General features: G+C 41.8%; 1 protein-coding gene and 1 pseudogene across 2 annotated transcripts in view; one reads left to right on the top strand and one right to left on the bottom strand.

Moving 5' to 3' along the window:
- CLCN4 (Cl-/H+ antiporter 4) overlaps positions 1 to 2,414 on the bottom strand; it is a 60,314-nt gene extending 57,900 nt beyond the window's left edge. The window contains exons 1-2 of one of the 2 annotated variants that reach the window (XM_019746274.3): positions 2,241 to 2,414; positions 780 to 1,061 (exon numbers count right to left, since the gene is read on the bottom strand). Coding sequence is in view for 1 of the 2 variants with exons in the window: in XM_019746273.3 (XP_019601832.1) it covers positions 780 to 793 (14 nt within the window). In the remaining variant the exon portion in view is untranslated. The remainder of the gene's footprint in view (positions 1 to 779; positions 1,062 to 2,240) is intronic. The other variant, XM_019746273.3, reaches the window with a different exon arrangement.
- A 9,241-nt stretch (positions 2,415 to 11,655) lies between these two features.
- Positions 11,656 to 12,075, top strand: LOC109455006 (large ribosomal subunit protein eL32 pseudogene; annotated as a pseudogene).
- The last annotated feature ends 2,237 nt before the right edge of the window (positions 12,076 to 14,312 follow it).

Below are 14,312 nucleotides of genomic sequence, written 5' to 3'. Positions count from 1 at the left end.
TAAAAAGAACACTGGGAATTCTTGGGTTTTGGTGTTCGTCTCCACCCCCAACCCCTTTCTAAAGACCATTTTGTTCTTAAGAGATGTGTTCTTAAGAGAGCTGATTCGGTCTTTTACACTCCATGCTAACTTTAGAGGCTGTATTTTATTTTATTTTATTTTATACTGATATTTTAAAAATCTACTTAAAACACCTGGAAGGAAAAAAATATATTTCCGAGATATCCCCTTTAAATGCTGGAACCTTGCAAAATAATGCAAAACGATTTTGATTGCACATCTAGCTCTTTAAACTACTAACCAAGAAGTTTCCATTCCATTCAAAGCAAAGCAGCTTTTGCTCTAAAAGAAATCAGGCTAAATACTGAGGACAAACCCCCGTCAGGAGAATTAGTAAATGGGCCATTATTTAAGCATAATGACAGCTGGAAACAGTTGATAGTTATATTGGACAAGCCCGTCTCCCTCCTTATAATGGAAGTATTGGTGATCATTCGAGATTTTTTTTCTCCTCCTGAGCAAGAGGCCATGTCTTCCTGTCTGGACCTTGCCCACTTTCCCGGGATGGGCATGCCAAGACCGAAGTCACGCGTGGCCTGCAACAGCACCTTCCCCCGCTCCCCCCCCCCCCCCCCCCCCCCCCCGCAGCCAACCCCGCGCCTGGTGCATGCAGCCACCGCAGCAGCCAGAGACCCCACTTTGGCTTTCTGGGGCGCTGCCGGGCTGCAAGCCCGTGGGCCCAGGCTCCGCCTGCATAGACGGCGCATCGTGCCCCTTACCTGCAGTGCCGCATGGCGCAGCCCGGCCGCCCACCTGCACAGCATCTTAGAGCATCCTTTCTTCAGCGCGACGGCTGCGAGCGCGGTGACGTCACCGGAGGCGGGCCCCACGCCGCCACGTGACACCTTCGGGGCCGGCGGGAGGTGGCGGGAGGGGTGACAGGGGTGGGGGGAGACCCTGGAAGTCCCTGGAGGTGAGGAGCGGGTGGCCGGGAGGCCTCGCTCCTGCCTCCCTTCTGGACGGTTTGCTAGCTGTGCGCAGCTGGCCTGGCCTTCCACCAACTATGGGAAACAAACAGCACACGGAGGGAGAAATCCAAATGATTACAGGCTCCATGCATGTACCGGTAATAGGATTTCAAGAGAGCTACGTAGCAGTAAAGGGATTAGGAATGAAAGGAAATAATTTAGTATTTTATTTTAAGTCTTTACCAAACGAAATGGAAAAAGAAGTGTATTTTCTGCAAATCAAATTGACAGTTAAAATATAGAACGCATGGTCATACTTGGCATAGAAGGTCAATGTTTCCAGTAGTATATGAAACATATCAAATACTTTCATTTGAAGCATGTTCATTATGAAATATTATACTAATTGCACTGATGGATAATGCTTTTAATTCCTCTCAATAGCTACATTCCAGTATAACCTGTATTTGCCAAAGAAAAAAATAGTGCCAACACATATTTATACTACTTATTTGAACATTTGATTATTTAAAATAAAGCACTATTGCATGAGTATGGTTGTACATGTGCTGTATTTATTTTCTTAAATCTTCGGGCAAGGAATGTGATCTCTTCAACATGACAGTTAATTCACAGTAACTCATTATTTCACATTTTCTAATTTTTATCACATTCTGCATTAGTGAATCATCTTACTATTTCAGAAAATAAGTACAATGTCAACATTGCCCTTTCACAACGGACAGACACAGCCTTGCCTAGAAAGCCTTAGAAAATTCCAGCTGTGATCATTTTGTAAATTCAAAATGGCTTATTTCAAATTTCAGCAGGTGCCCATATCAACTTTTCTTGCCAAACTACATAAACGTTTTCGAAATGTGAAAGGACAAAGCAGGAACTGTTTTTGTTTGTATTCCAGTTTCATATAGATTTGTTTACTTCCACTTGAGTTTGAATCACAATTTTAACATTCACTTCTCTCATGCTCCTGAGAGAGATGTGAAATAGATTGTTTCACAAGCTGGCCAGGCTTACTTACTTGCTATTTATTCCAGCAGCTTTCATGTCCTTCTGTATTTAACCCGGGGAATTTTACTACCATTCGTTCTAGATTAACAAAATTTCTGTTCAGAAGGTCAGTCTCTAATTTGGGGATAAATATGGTTTTGCCTCTCCCGGCCATCGATTATTTTCAACACCAGATTTTTAAAATTCGAAATGGCCTTGTGATTTTCTAGGTCACTCCTCTCAAGTTTGTGATAAGCCACTTACCTTTTGCTTTCAGATTCCTGAGATACAGAATTAAAATGCTACCGAAATCCCCTGCTCCTGTGGGTTCAGGGTCTGATGCAGACGGAAAGTGACAAGCTCATTTTCCTGCCTGGGGTGAATGTCGATTGAAGCCTCAGGCTCTCAGGCCTCCCCGACCCCACCCCCAGCCAGCCTGCAAGCATCACGTGCTCCGCCCAGCCACACAGCCGGGCTCAGCCTGCTCGGTCACTTCTCGGCTTTGGAGGCCCGCCATGCCAATCTCCTTCGCCTACGCTCAGTGTATTCATATCCAGAAAGAACCCAGCGTCCCTGACGCTGGACGCCCTGCCATCAGAGCCTGGGCTGCACAGACTACCGTGACTGGAGTTCCAAGAATCAAGAGGTGGGGTCCTAGAAAATGCCCTCCTGCGGTGTGAAGTGACTTGCTTTGTGTTCTGGCTTGGCGGAAATGTCTCAAGTAGAGGCACCTTCCTCATTGTGGGGCGATTTCTTTTTCCTTTTTTTCTCTTTTTTTTTTTTTTGTTTTTCTTTGCCAGTAGATTAGTTTCACCTTCTCTTTGCAAGGTGATTGCTCAAGTGTAAAAAACATTACAGCCAACAGACAATTCAAAAAAGGCCTAAAAGTGGGTCGTACAGTTTTCAACAGGATAACTCTTTCAACATCCTCCACTCCCACTCATGACACTTGTCATTTTGGTAAAGATTTAAACAAAAAAACAAACATATTCCACCTATGAGAATGTAAATTGAACAATCTTTCTGGTGGGCCATTTAGCGATTCCTACCAAAAGCCTTACAAGTATGCATAGTGTTTGAAAAACACGATGGGTCTGACAGCTGTTGGTATTATTTCCTCCAGGAATTCATCCTTGGGGGAAAGGGGGGAGAGCATGCAAAGAATCACCTCGGGAAAATTCGCTGCAGTGTTATTTATGATCTCAACGCACCGAAGCAAGTTAAATCTCCCAAAACAGAGTTTGGGTTACATTATAAGACATCTGTCCAATGGAAGACTTAAAATTAATATTCTAGGGGGTACTGTTTGACATGGAAATACCTTCACAGTGTATTAAATGGAAAAAAGCAAGCTCCAAAGCATTATATGCTGAACGACCCTTCTAATGTATGTAGGTGTGATATATTTCTATCTACACAAATACCTTTATACACAGAGGGCCAAAAAACTGTATGCACATTTTAAGAAAGGAAAACTATTAAAATTGTAATACCCAATATATACTGATAACAAAAGATGAATACAAGTCACGTGTGACTTCTGCAATGACACGAGGTGCTCAGAGGGGTTTCCATCAGCGTCCAGACACTTCTGATGACGGCGAACTACTGCTTGAGCAACGCTGACCAAAGTGTCCACTTGTATACATTTTTTTGGCATCCCCGGTATATAACAGAAAACAATTAGGAAGTGAATTCACTAAAATAACCCGGGTATTTCACTGGTTAGGGGGATTAGGGCTACTTTACACGCTTCTTCTTTCTAGCTTAGTTGCATTTTCAAACTTTTCCACAATGAGCATGTGTTGCTTTTGTAAGAGACACTTACCGTTGCTTGTTTTCTTAAAAACACCATAGTAGACACGATCACGGAATAAACACTTTGACTACTTTTTAATGCAGATTTCATTACTTGAACATTGTCAAATCTTAACTGCAAAGCCCCAAGAGAACACTTCCCAGTCATTCCAAACTGCTCTGCTCATAAAAACCCTGAGGAAAGAAGATGCCAGCCAGGAACTGGTGTTAATGTTTAATCATCTGTAGGTCCAGGCTCAATTTCTCTGCCATTTAAATATGCGTCTTCTTGCTCTGTCCTGTGGAGATAGAATGTTCGCTGCTACCATCCTGCATGAAAAGATTCTTCAAATTCTTACAGAATAACCTTTGAGTTTTAATTTCTCCATACTGGCGCCTTCTATTTTCTTCACAAATCTCTACTTTTTATCCCTTTCAATCTTTTACATCTTTTTCCTCTTGATTATCTGTTTCTGGGACATTTGGCAATGTATGGGGACAATTTGGGCTGCCACAACTGGGGGGGTTAGGGGGTGCTGCTGGCATCTAGTGGGTAGCAGGTTCCAGGCCAGAGTATCAACAACGCTGACATGGAGAAACCCTTGTTTAGAATTACTTATAAAGTATAATTTGATGCCCAAAATATTCCATTTCCCAGCCATTTTCTAAGAGTTCACCATTGTATGATGTGCGGGAAGTTCTGCTTATTATAAAATCCCTTAAATGTAAAATTTCTGGCATGTAGGAAGTATAATTGCCTATATATTCATACACTATCTCTGAACCGATGCACAGGAAATGGCCAAGGGTGGTTATCTCTGGGGAGGAGAAGCCAGTGGCTGGGGCACAGATGTGGAAGGGAAGTTTTCATAGGTGTGGAAACACATCACATAGTAAAAACCAGCTTTCAAGCCCCCTTATATTAATGCCGCAAATGTATAGTGTACAGGATACATGTGTCATTCGATTCTTGCCACAGGCGGCTGACAAGGGTAAGGAAGTATGCTATGCCCCCATTTTGCAGACAGCCCAGTGTTTATCACTCTGAAATACAGTGTTACACCAGTACCAAAATTGTCTCCAAATAGTCTCAACCAAAAATCAGCGCCTTTTATCACATAGTCATCTTGAAGTATGATATGACCATATTACAGTGTTAGTGTCTGTGCTATTTTGCCAAACCTCTGCAAGCCTCAGTTTTCCCTTCTGTGAAATGGGGAGCATTAGTAGTAGTCGTCATAATAATAATATCCACCACTTGAGGGCGTCGTGAGGCTAAAGTGAGAGATCTGGAAAGAGTAAGCAGTGCCTTGCAGAGCCCTCCCTATTGGAGCCTGAGACACCAGGCAAATGTGTACCCCTAAATATGCTTATCAAAATATTCTCCCACATTTTGAGCCAAGTGGATAAAGTTAATAAAGACTCTACAATCAAACCCACAACTATATATAAAGCCCCACGTGGCCTAATTTATTTGCATGCTATTGTCAACCCGTATAAAGCCGCCCTACAGGAAAGTGCAGGGCATATAACCCCTGGCTGGTTGGAAACAACTGCTCCTTTTGCACAATAATGCACGGTCATCACACAAACAACAGCCAGCTTTTATTTTAAAATGTGACATAAAAATGTGACATTTATTTTAAAATGTGTTCATTGTGAATTTTTGCATTAATTTTGATAAATAATATATTGTCTTGATTACTGATTCTTTTTAAGTGCCCATGTAAATTTTGCACCCAAGGAGAGCACCTTCCTCACCTCCAAATTCCAGCCCTAAGTATCTGGTAAGTTATTCTGTAAATGGTGGGTCTGCTAACACCTGGAGGTGAGGAACATCTTTCATCTGTCTTTATGTCCTGAGCTCCTGCACATCTGAACACATTGTCTGAATGAATGAATGAATGAATGAATGAATGAATGAATGAATGAATGAATGCATCCCCCCACACCTAGCTTGGTGCTATACACACGGACAACGCCATACAAGATTTGCAGAATAAGTGAATGATGTAGGCTATAAGAATATGCAGCCTAGCCTTTCCCAGGCATTCTGAGCTGTGGTCATAGACCACAATGGATATATGAAAGCTGCAAATGTGACCATATTACTCTGACATCTATCCAAAGGAAAGGCCTTGGTTGATGTGACAAACAACAGCTTTGAAAGCCCTCTGCATTTTTGCACTGGAGTTGTTGTCAAGGGCGCTGTCTGTCCATTCTAGGGAGCTGGAGAGGAGATCCTGTGTAGCACGAAGGCTGTGAGAATCCTGCTTCCTCTGAGGGACCATCACACTGTTTTCCTCTCTGACAATAGGCACTGTGTAATTGAGTGTCTCCTCTTTCCCTTTGGGTGCCAGGAAACTCAGATTGTGCTACGGCAATTCAGTAGGCCCGTCTCCTCAAACTGGCGTATGCACAGGTAGTGCTGGTCCAGGTTCAACAACCCAGCTCTCCAAGGGTGGGGGTGGGGGGGCCTGATTCGTAGTGCTTGCAGAATGCCCTGGTGTAAATTGTCGCATCATAGCTGGCTTCAAACTACTGATCACGGAGCTGGAAGGTGATACAGCTTGTTCACCCTACACAGGCGATAGAAGTGGACTGTTGGATTGCACCTGGCCTTTGACAAAAGCTCTTATTGTCCAGTTGCTTTGGACTGGGAATATGATTTTTGTCAAATCGCACTGCTTCCACATGGTAGCCACTAGCTATTTAGGTTTAAATTCATTTAAATTAATACAATTTTAAACTCAATTCGTCAGTCAAGAGCTCGACGGGCACATAGGGCTGCAGCTCCCAATATTTTAGTGCCGATATACAATTGCAGCACCACAATTCTATTGGGTAGTGCTATAAAGCATTTCTTTGAAATTCATTCCATTGCAATAAAACAATTTGTGTTTATTACCCAGGGGATTCTGCCTACAATTGCAGGATAGGAAAAGCAATCTGGTCAGAGTGTCTGCTGGTGGGAAGGACGGATTCCAGAAGGCTGTGTGCCTCCAGCCACAGGTTCAGGCAAGCTCCTTCCAAACACCACAAAATGTGCAGCCTCTGCCTTTGGACTTCCCCAGGGGCTGGCAGATCTGGTTCCAGGACGAGAGGGGGGCATCTGATCATTTGTTTGCATGACAAATGCATGACAAAAATGCATACTTATTGGAATAAAGGAATGGGCCCTTCAAAGATGAGTGCTTCTGTGGTTGGCTGAATAACGAACCCCCCACCCAAGATGGTCACACCTGATCCCAGAACCTGTAAAGATGTGACCTGACAGAGCCAAGGGGACTTTGCAGCTGTGATTAGGTTAAGGTTCCTGAGATGGGGAGATGATCCTGGGTTATCTGGGTAGGCCCAGTGTCATCACAAAACTCCTTAGAAGAGGAAAGACGGAGGGACAGAGTCAGAAAAGGAGATGTGACAACCAAAGCAGAAATCAGAGAGACAGACATTTGAAGATGCTACACTGCTGGCCTTGAAGATGGAGGAAGGGGCCTTTAGCCAACAAACACATGTGGCCTCTGCAAGCTGAAAAGGCAAGGAAACAGATTCTCCCCTGGAGCCTCCGGAAGGAACACAACCCCGCTGATCCCCCTATTGTAGCCCCGTGAGACCCATGTTGGACTTCTGACCTCCAGAAATATGAGAGAATAAGTCTGTCCTGTTTCAAGCCACTGAGTCTGTGGCCATTTGTTACAACTGTGATAGTTACCTAATAGAGCCCTGGCTCATTGGTTCACCTGGCTCATATGGATTGAGCACCCCATGTGCACCCACAATACAAGCCACCCAGGCTGCAGTATTTTGTTATGGCAGCCCCAGCAAACTAACAGGTATACATGAAGTAGAGGGGCCAAATTTATCCAGGGCTGGAGATCACTCCTGCCTCCTTGAGACAGTGGTAACCCTATCAAAGGACGTTCTATCCTGGGGGTACATAGGAGGAGAGAGGGCCAGGGGAGGACAGAGTATGCCCACAGGTAGCCAGGAGGGGGCTACTTTATGCTACAGTAGCTGAAGCAAGTTGGATTTGGCCACAGTAACATCTTTAAAAAATATATTTAAAAAGAGAGAAGAGGGGCCGGCCCGGTGGCTCAGGCAGTTAGAGCTCCATGCTCCTAACTCCGAAGGCTGCCAGTGCGATTCCCACATGGACCAGTGGGCTCTCAACCACAAGGTTGCCAGTTCAATTCCTTGACTCCCGCAAGGGATGGTGGGCAGCGCCCCCTGCAACTAAGATCGAACATGGCACCTTGAGCTGAGCTGCCACTGAGCTCCAGAATGACTCAGTTGGTTGGAGCGCATCCTCTCAACCACAAGGTTGCTGGTTTGACTCCCGCAAGGGATGGTGGGCTGTGCCCCCTGCAACTAGCAACGGCAACTGGACCTGGAGCTGAGCTGCGCCCTCCACAACTAAGACTGAAAGGACAACAACTTGAAGCTGAATGGCACCCTCCACAACTAAGATTGAAAGGACAACAACTTGACTTGGAAAAAAGTCCTGGAAGTGCACACTGTTCCCCAATAAAGTCCTGTTCCAAAAATAAATAAATAAATAAAATAAAAAAATAAAGAGAGAAGAAACATGATGACATCCCTACAGATAATAAAAACATGCCAGCAAGATATGCTCACCAAATAGGCAAAAAGTGCAATGTGAAGATTTCAGAGTTAAAAAAAAGAAAAAGAATATATGAGAGAATTAGAAAGACTCAGAAATGAGGTGTAGGACCCAGAAAGGAGTTAAATATACAAGAAAGAAAATAGAGACAACACAAGAGTGAATAAATGCAAAAAACAATGTCTTAAAATATTAAAAGGTGAAAAGAAAGTATTAAAAAATCAAAAGAAATGAGGAACTGGAAAGGTTTTGAAAGAAAGTGACAAAGAAGAGTGAACATATATTTAACAGGAGAACCCAAGGAAGAAAAATGAAAGCAACAGAAATGGACAGATACTTGAAAGTGTAATTAAAGAAAATTGTCATCAAATAGAAACATGAAACTGTACATTGAAAGGGCACCGTGAACACTGAGAAACTGATTTTTTTTAAAATGGCCAATACAAAGATATATGCTGGTAAAGATTTTCACTTACAATAAAGAAAATCCTCTGAGTATCCAGGGGGAAAAATAAAGACCTACCCACTTATAAGAAAGTGAAAATCAGTTTGTCATACGACTTTGGGAGCATGACTTTATACCAGAAGACAATGGAGTACCATATTCAAGGTACTGGAGGAAGGAAAATGTGAGGCAGGGGTGTTATACCCAGACAATCTGACTTTCCACTATCAAGGCAGCAGGCACATGTTAGCAACATGCAGGCACTCAGAGAATATTGTTCCCAGAGTCCTTCCAGAAGAATCTACTCAGAACAAGCTGCAGACAAACAGAAAGAGGTGAGCGAGCGACAAGTGGATTGATGGTGAGCACTATATATAAACATTCACCTGTAGTACTATGACAAAATAATGGTTATATAAGACAACAGAGACGATGCAACGGTCAGAGACGCCCTGACAATGGGAATACATGGCAGCTGTCAGAAAATGGGGCGAGATGGGAAAGGATTATGAAAAGGAAACTAAGCTTATTGATGGATTTCTACTTATATTACTTCGGATCAGACCTAGGGGAAGAGGAAGAAGGGGGTTACTTGCCAATTTCAATATTGCTCACAGTAGGAAACCAACAGACATCAAAAACAGAGAGGGAACTAAAAGGAGTATATAGAGACGTTAATATAAGAATAAAGTTAATATAGAATAAAATATAAGCCTTCCTATATACTACATACACACACATATTTGTACATATTCAAACATGTACACATGCATACACACATGCATACAAAAAGAAAAAAGAATGGCTACACAGTGAAAATTTTATATCTGTAATTTTGAATACATATAAAAATGACAGAAATGAAGAGCCATATATAGCAATATTAATCAATGTAAATAGCCCATAATATCAATAAATATAAAAATGTTAAAAGAAAACATTTTTAGACTATCTAACACAGCAAAATACAACATTGCTCTGTGTTAGAAACAGATAGTTAAAACAAAAAGACTGAAAATAAATGATGTACAAAGATTGGCAAGGAAAATGCAAATAAAACGAAAGCAGCTATCTCATTCTTGATATCTGATAAGGTAGAATTCCCAGCAAGAAGCATTCAGAGATGAAAAAGGACATTTCACAGTGCATAAGGCTACAATGCCCAACGAAGACTTAAGTCATGAATATTTATGCACCTAATAACACAGCAACAGCTTTCTAGGTACAAACTACCAGTAATGTAAGGAAAAATAGAAACACTTAACACGCATCGTCAATGCACCCAGGACAGCTCAAGTAGCCAAGACCTGAGTAAAGATACAGAAAACCCAGACATGATCAATAATCAATAAATTAGAGCTGAGGTGTGTATGTATGTATGTGTAGTGGGGTGAACAGTGTCACCCCAAATTCATGTCTACCAGGACCTGAGAATTATGACCTTATGTGGAAATAGTGTCTTCGCAGATGTAATTATTTAAGCATCTTCGAGATATTTACAGGGGCCAGAAATCCAATGACCGGTGTCTTCTTAAGAGACAGGAGAGGGGGATTTCGAGACAGACACAGAGAAAGGCGCCAGGAGACGGAGGCAGAGCTCGGAGACTCTGGGAGCTGGAAGGGGCAGGAAGGAGCCTCCCATAGAGCTTCTAGGGGTAGCGCAGCCCTGCAGACACCTTGATTTCTGACTTCTGGCCTCCAGAACAGGGAGAGAAGAAAATTTCTGTTGTTTTAAGCCACCTGATTTGTGATAATGTATTATGGCAATCCCAGGAAACTAATATGTACATACGTATGTATATATGTAGGTATCAATCAATTTCAAATTATGCCAAATGTGCCAGCTTTTCATGAAACATTTACAACAACTAACTATATCATAGGCCGCAAAGAAAACCTTAGTAGTTCCAAAGAATAAAAATAATGCAAAGAGGATTTTCTGACTATTTTGCAATGGAAGCAGACATTAATAACAAAAATTTGTAAAGAACTTTACATCTGGAAAAAATTTTTAAGACAAGTTAATAAACACCTGTTGGGTCAAAGTGGAACTACAAAGTGAAATTATAGAATTTCTTAGGAATAATAATAATGAAAGCTCAACATATTAGTTAACAGAAAAAATGTATAGCACTAAATTGGTTTAGTAATACAAATTTTGAAATAAAAATAAACATACCCACCTCAAACAACTACAAAAAAGGCAACTAAGTAAGACAAAACAGAAAAAAAAGACTAAGAAAAATAAAAGTTATTTCATGAGTTATAAAGCAGAAAAAAAGTAGAACAAAACTAAAAACTGGTTCTCTTTAGAAAAGAAAAAAGTAAAATAATAATAATAATAATAATAATAATAATAACAACAACCCAATAACTAACCCAATCAAAGGAAAACAAGGGAGAAAACACAAGTACAAAAAGTTGGAAATGACAAGAGGAAAAGACCCATCAGAATGAAGGAAATTACAAAACATTCCTCTGTATTCTTTACAAATAAATTGGAAAACATAGATAAAATAAATAACTTTTAAGAAAAACACAACTTACCAAAATTGACCTCAGGAGACAAGTCTTAGAAGCTCAATTTCCATAGAGGAAATAGAGACAGTGGTTTAAAGAGCTCCCCCGTGAACAAAACCATGACGCACGCCCAGATGGTTTCATAGCGGAATTCTCCCAAACCTACCCTGAGCCAGGAAAGGAAGAAAAACCTGCCCATTTGTTTTATGGAGTATAACACTCATCCTCACCCTGGCAGAGACTGCACTAAAAAACCCTACAGTGTATCAATGCAAAAATCACAAGTAAGACTTGATCTCCTACTCGGTATCATGGCTGCCCTCACACACCTCGTGAAGCCCAAGATCATCAAAAAGAGGACCAAGAAGTTCATCCGGCACCAGTCAGACCGATATGCCAAAATAAAGTGTAACTGGTGGAAACCCAGAGGCACTGACAACAGGGTGCGCAAAAGAGTCAAGGGCCAGATCGTGATGCCCAACATTGGTGATGAGAGTAACAAGAAAACAAAGCACATGCTGCCCAGTGGCTTTCGTGAGTTCCTGGTCCACAGCGTCAAGAAGCTTGAACGGCCGCTGATGCACAACAAAACTTACTGTGCTGAGATTGCTCACGTCTCCTCAGAGAACCGCAAAGCCATTGTGGAAAGAGCAGCCCAGCTGGCCATCAGAGCCACCAATCCCAATGCCAAGCTGCACAGCAAAGAAAACGAATAGACAGCTTGTGTGCAAATTGTGTTTTAATAAAACCATAAAATTCTTCCCCCAAAAAATCATAAATAAAACACTAGCAAACTAACACCAAAGCACATTCGTATCTCTGTATCATGACCAAATGGAATCTACTTGACAAAAGCAAGGGTGGTTCTCTACCGCTGATGAGAATGCACAGTGGTACACCCCCAGGAGGGAGAGAAGGCCATACCTAGCCACGTGCCACATGCATTTACCCCTTGACCCAGATACCCCACTTCTAGGGATCTATCTAAACCATGGCAAAAACAGGAAGAGATGTCTGCAGGATTTTTATTGCTGAATTATTTTTAATAGCAGAAGACTAGAAACACCAGGAGCTAGTGGACTAAACTATGGTCCATCCACTAACGCAGACCGCAAAGGTGAAAAGGAATGGAGAATACCGTACGTACCACTCTGGAGGAGGTGGGATCGGGTGAGTGTATTTTGCATGTGGGACAGATGTGAACTGGGGGAGCCAGTAGGCAAATGGTAGTGGGCTGAATGATGACCCTCCAAAAGTACGTCCATCTGGAATGTGTGAACGTGACCTTATTTGAAACAAAGTCTTTGCAGAGGTAATTGAAGACCTTGAGACATGATCATCTCGTATTAACTGGTGAGCCCTAAATCCAATGACTTGTGTTCTCATTAAGAGACAGAAGAGGAAAAGACAGAGAGAAACAGAAGGTGGTTGAAGATGAGGGCAGAGATTGGAGTGATGGCTCCACAAGCAACAACGCTAGGGAGCCCCAGAAGCTGGGAGAGGCAGGAAGGCCCCTCCCCTCTAGCTTTCAGAGGGAGTGCGGCCCTGTGACTCCTTGATTTTAGACTTGTGGCCTTTAGAACTGTGAGAATCAATTTCTGTTGTTTTAAGCCACTGAGTTTGTGGTAAAATGTGACAGCAGCCAATACAGATTTTGGTGGTCTCCTGAAATATCTTGAAGTGAAAAAAGCCAGGTGGAGAAAAGTGTTTGGTGTACACCATTTATCCGAGAGAGGAGAGTGAATGCAAACATAGATGTGTGCATATTTGTGTACGCATATTCACATGTACCTATGTGTACATTTCTGTGCATATGCATATATGTGCATATATGTACTTATATATCTACTTACATTAAAAAGTAAGCAATGCAAGGAAAATATTTCTTAAATGGTTACCTGTAAGAAGGAAGAAAAAGGGTAAAAGGGCCAGAATAAACACTGGACTCCTTTGCATACACCTCGTTTTTTAGATTCGTCTTTGGGATCGTGTCAATATTTTACATAATTATAAAATAAAATTTAAAACCCAAAATAAAGTGAACCGCTTGACTGATACTTAACCACACAGAAAAGAAATATTCTATTGTTCTGAAACACGGTAATTTGATTACATATTCCTAGTGAGATATGCCTTAATGACTAACATAACTGCAAGAAAAATGTCACTTTTCAGTAACTGTATTTTTGGCGGTCGGATTGGTACCGTTATTCTGAAACTGCTGCCTATGCGTGTGACGTGGGATACAGCACATGAGTAATTACATGCTATTCTATTTCTATTATCCCTTTCTTTACCCTACCTTAAAAAAAGAAAATATCGTCGACCTATTGGAAAGGCTAAAAACAATGACCAGCGCAGTAGCAATGAGTACCCCTACGTCCAAGAAACCAAGTATCCCAGAGAAACGACTATGTTCAGGTCAGAAACATCTGGTCATGCAGGAGAGCGAGGAAGCCATGTAAGACTCCTGGGGACATAACAAAAGGGCCCAGGAGCCAACCGTGAGAGGTTCCCCAGCCAAAGCCGGGAGGATTTGATAATCATTATGGATGACAACCCATTGGATTAAAGCACACCAAACATATTTCAATCCATGTGTTAATGTTAAAAAAAAAATCTCAAACACCAAAAACAAATTGGTCACCACTGTACAATGCTAGGAAAACCAATCATTGTTTTCAAAACTGTTCAATAAAGGAAAAGAATCAAGCACTTATCTTGCTCTTCCCATACAAGCTGCACACCACTGGGTAACCAAACTAGATGAGTAAGTTTCTCTTGACAAAGGTATTTCAAAGGAAATAAGTTAAAAATGGATAGAATTAGAATATTATGTCACAAATGGTGTGAATATTACAAAAAGAGGCGCTGTAAGCCACCAGATGAACTTATGTCTTGCCACCCATCTCCCCCCAAAAAGAAAGGAAAAAACTGAACTGGAATCTGATCA

This window comes from Rhinolophus sinicus, chromosome 18 (genome assembly GCF_057876585.1).
Source record: "Rhinolophus sinicus isolate RSI-liver-muscle chromosome 18, RSI-T2T, whole genome shotgun sequence".
In the NCBI taxonomy this organism is placed as follows: domain Eukaryota; kingdom Metazoa; phylum Chordata; class Mammalia; order Chiroptera; family Rhinolophidae; genus Rhinolophus; species Rhinolophus sinicus.
Note: the sequence above shows the minus strand (reverse complement) of the source record. Positions and strands in the feature narration are given on the sequence as shown.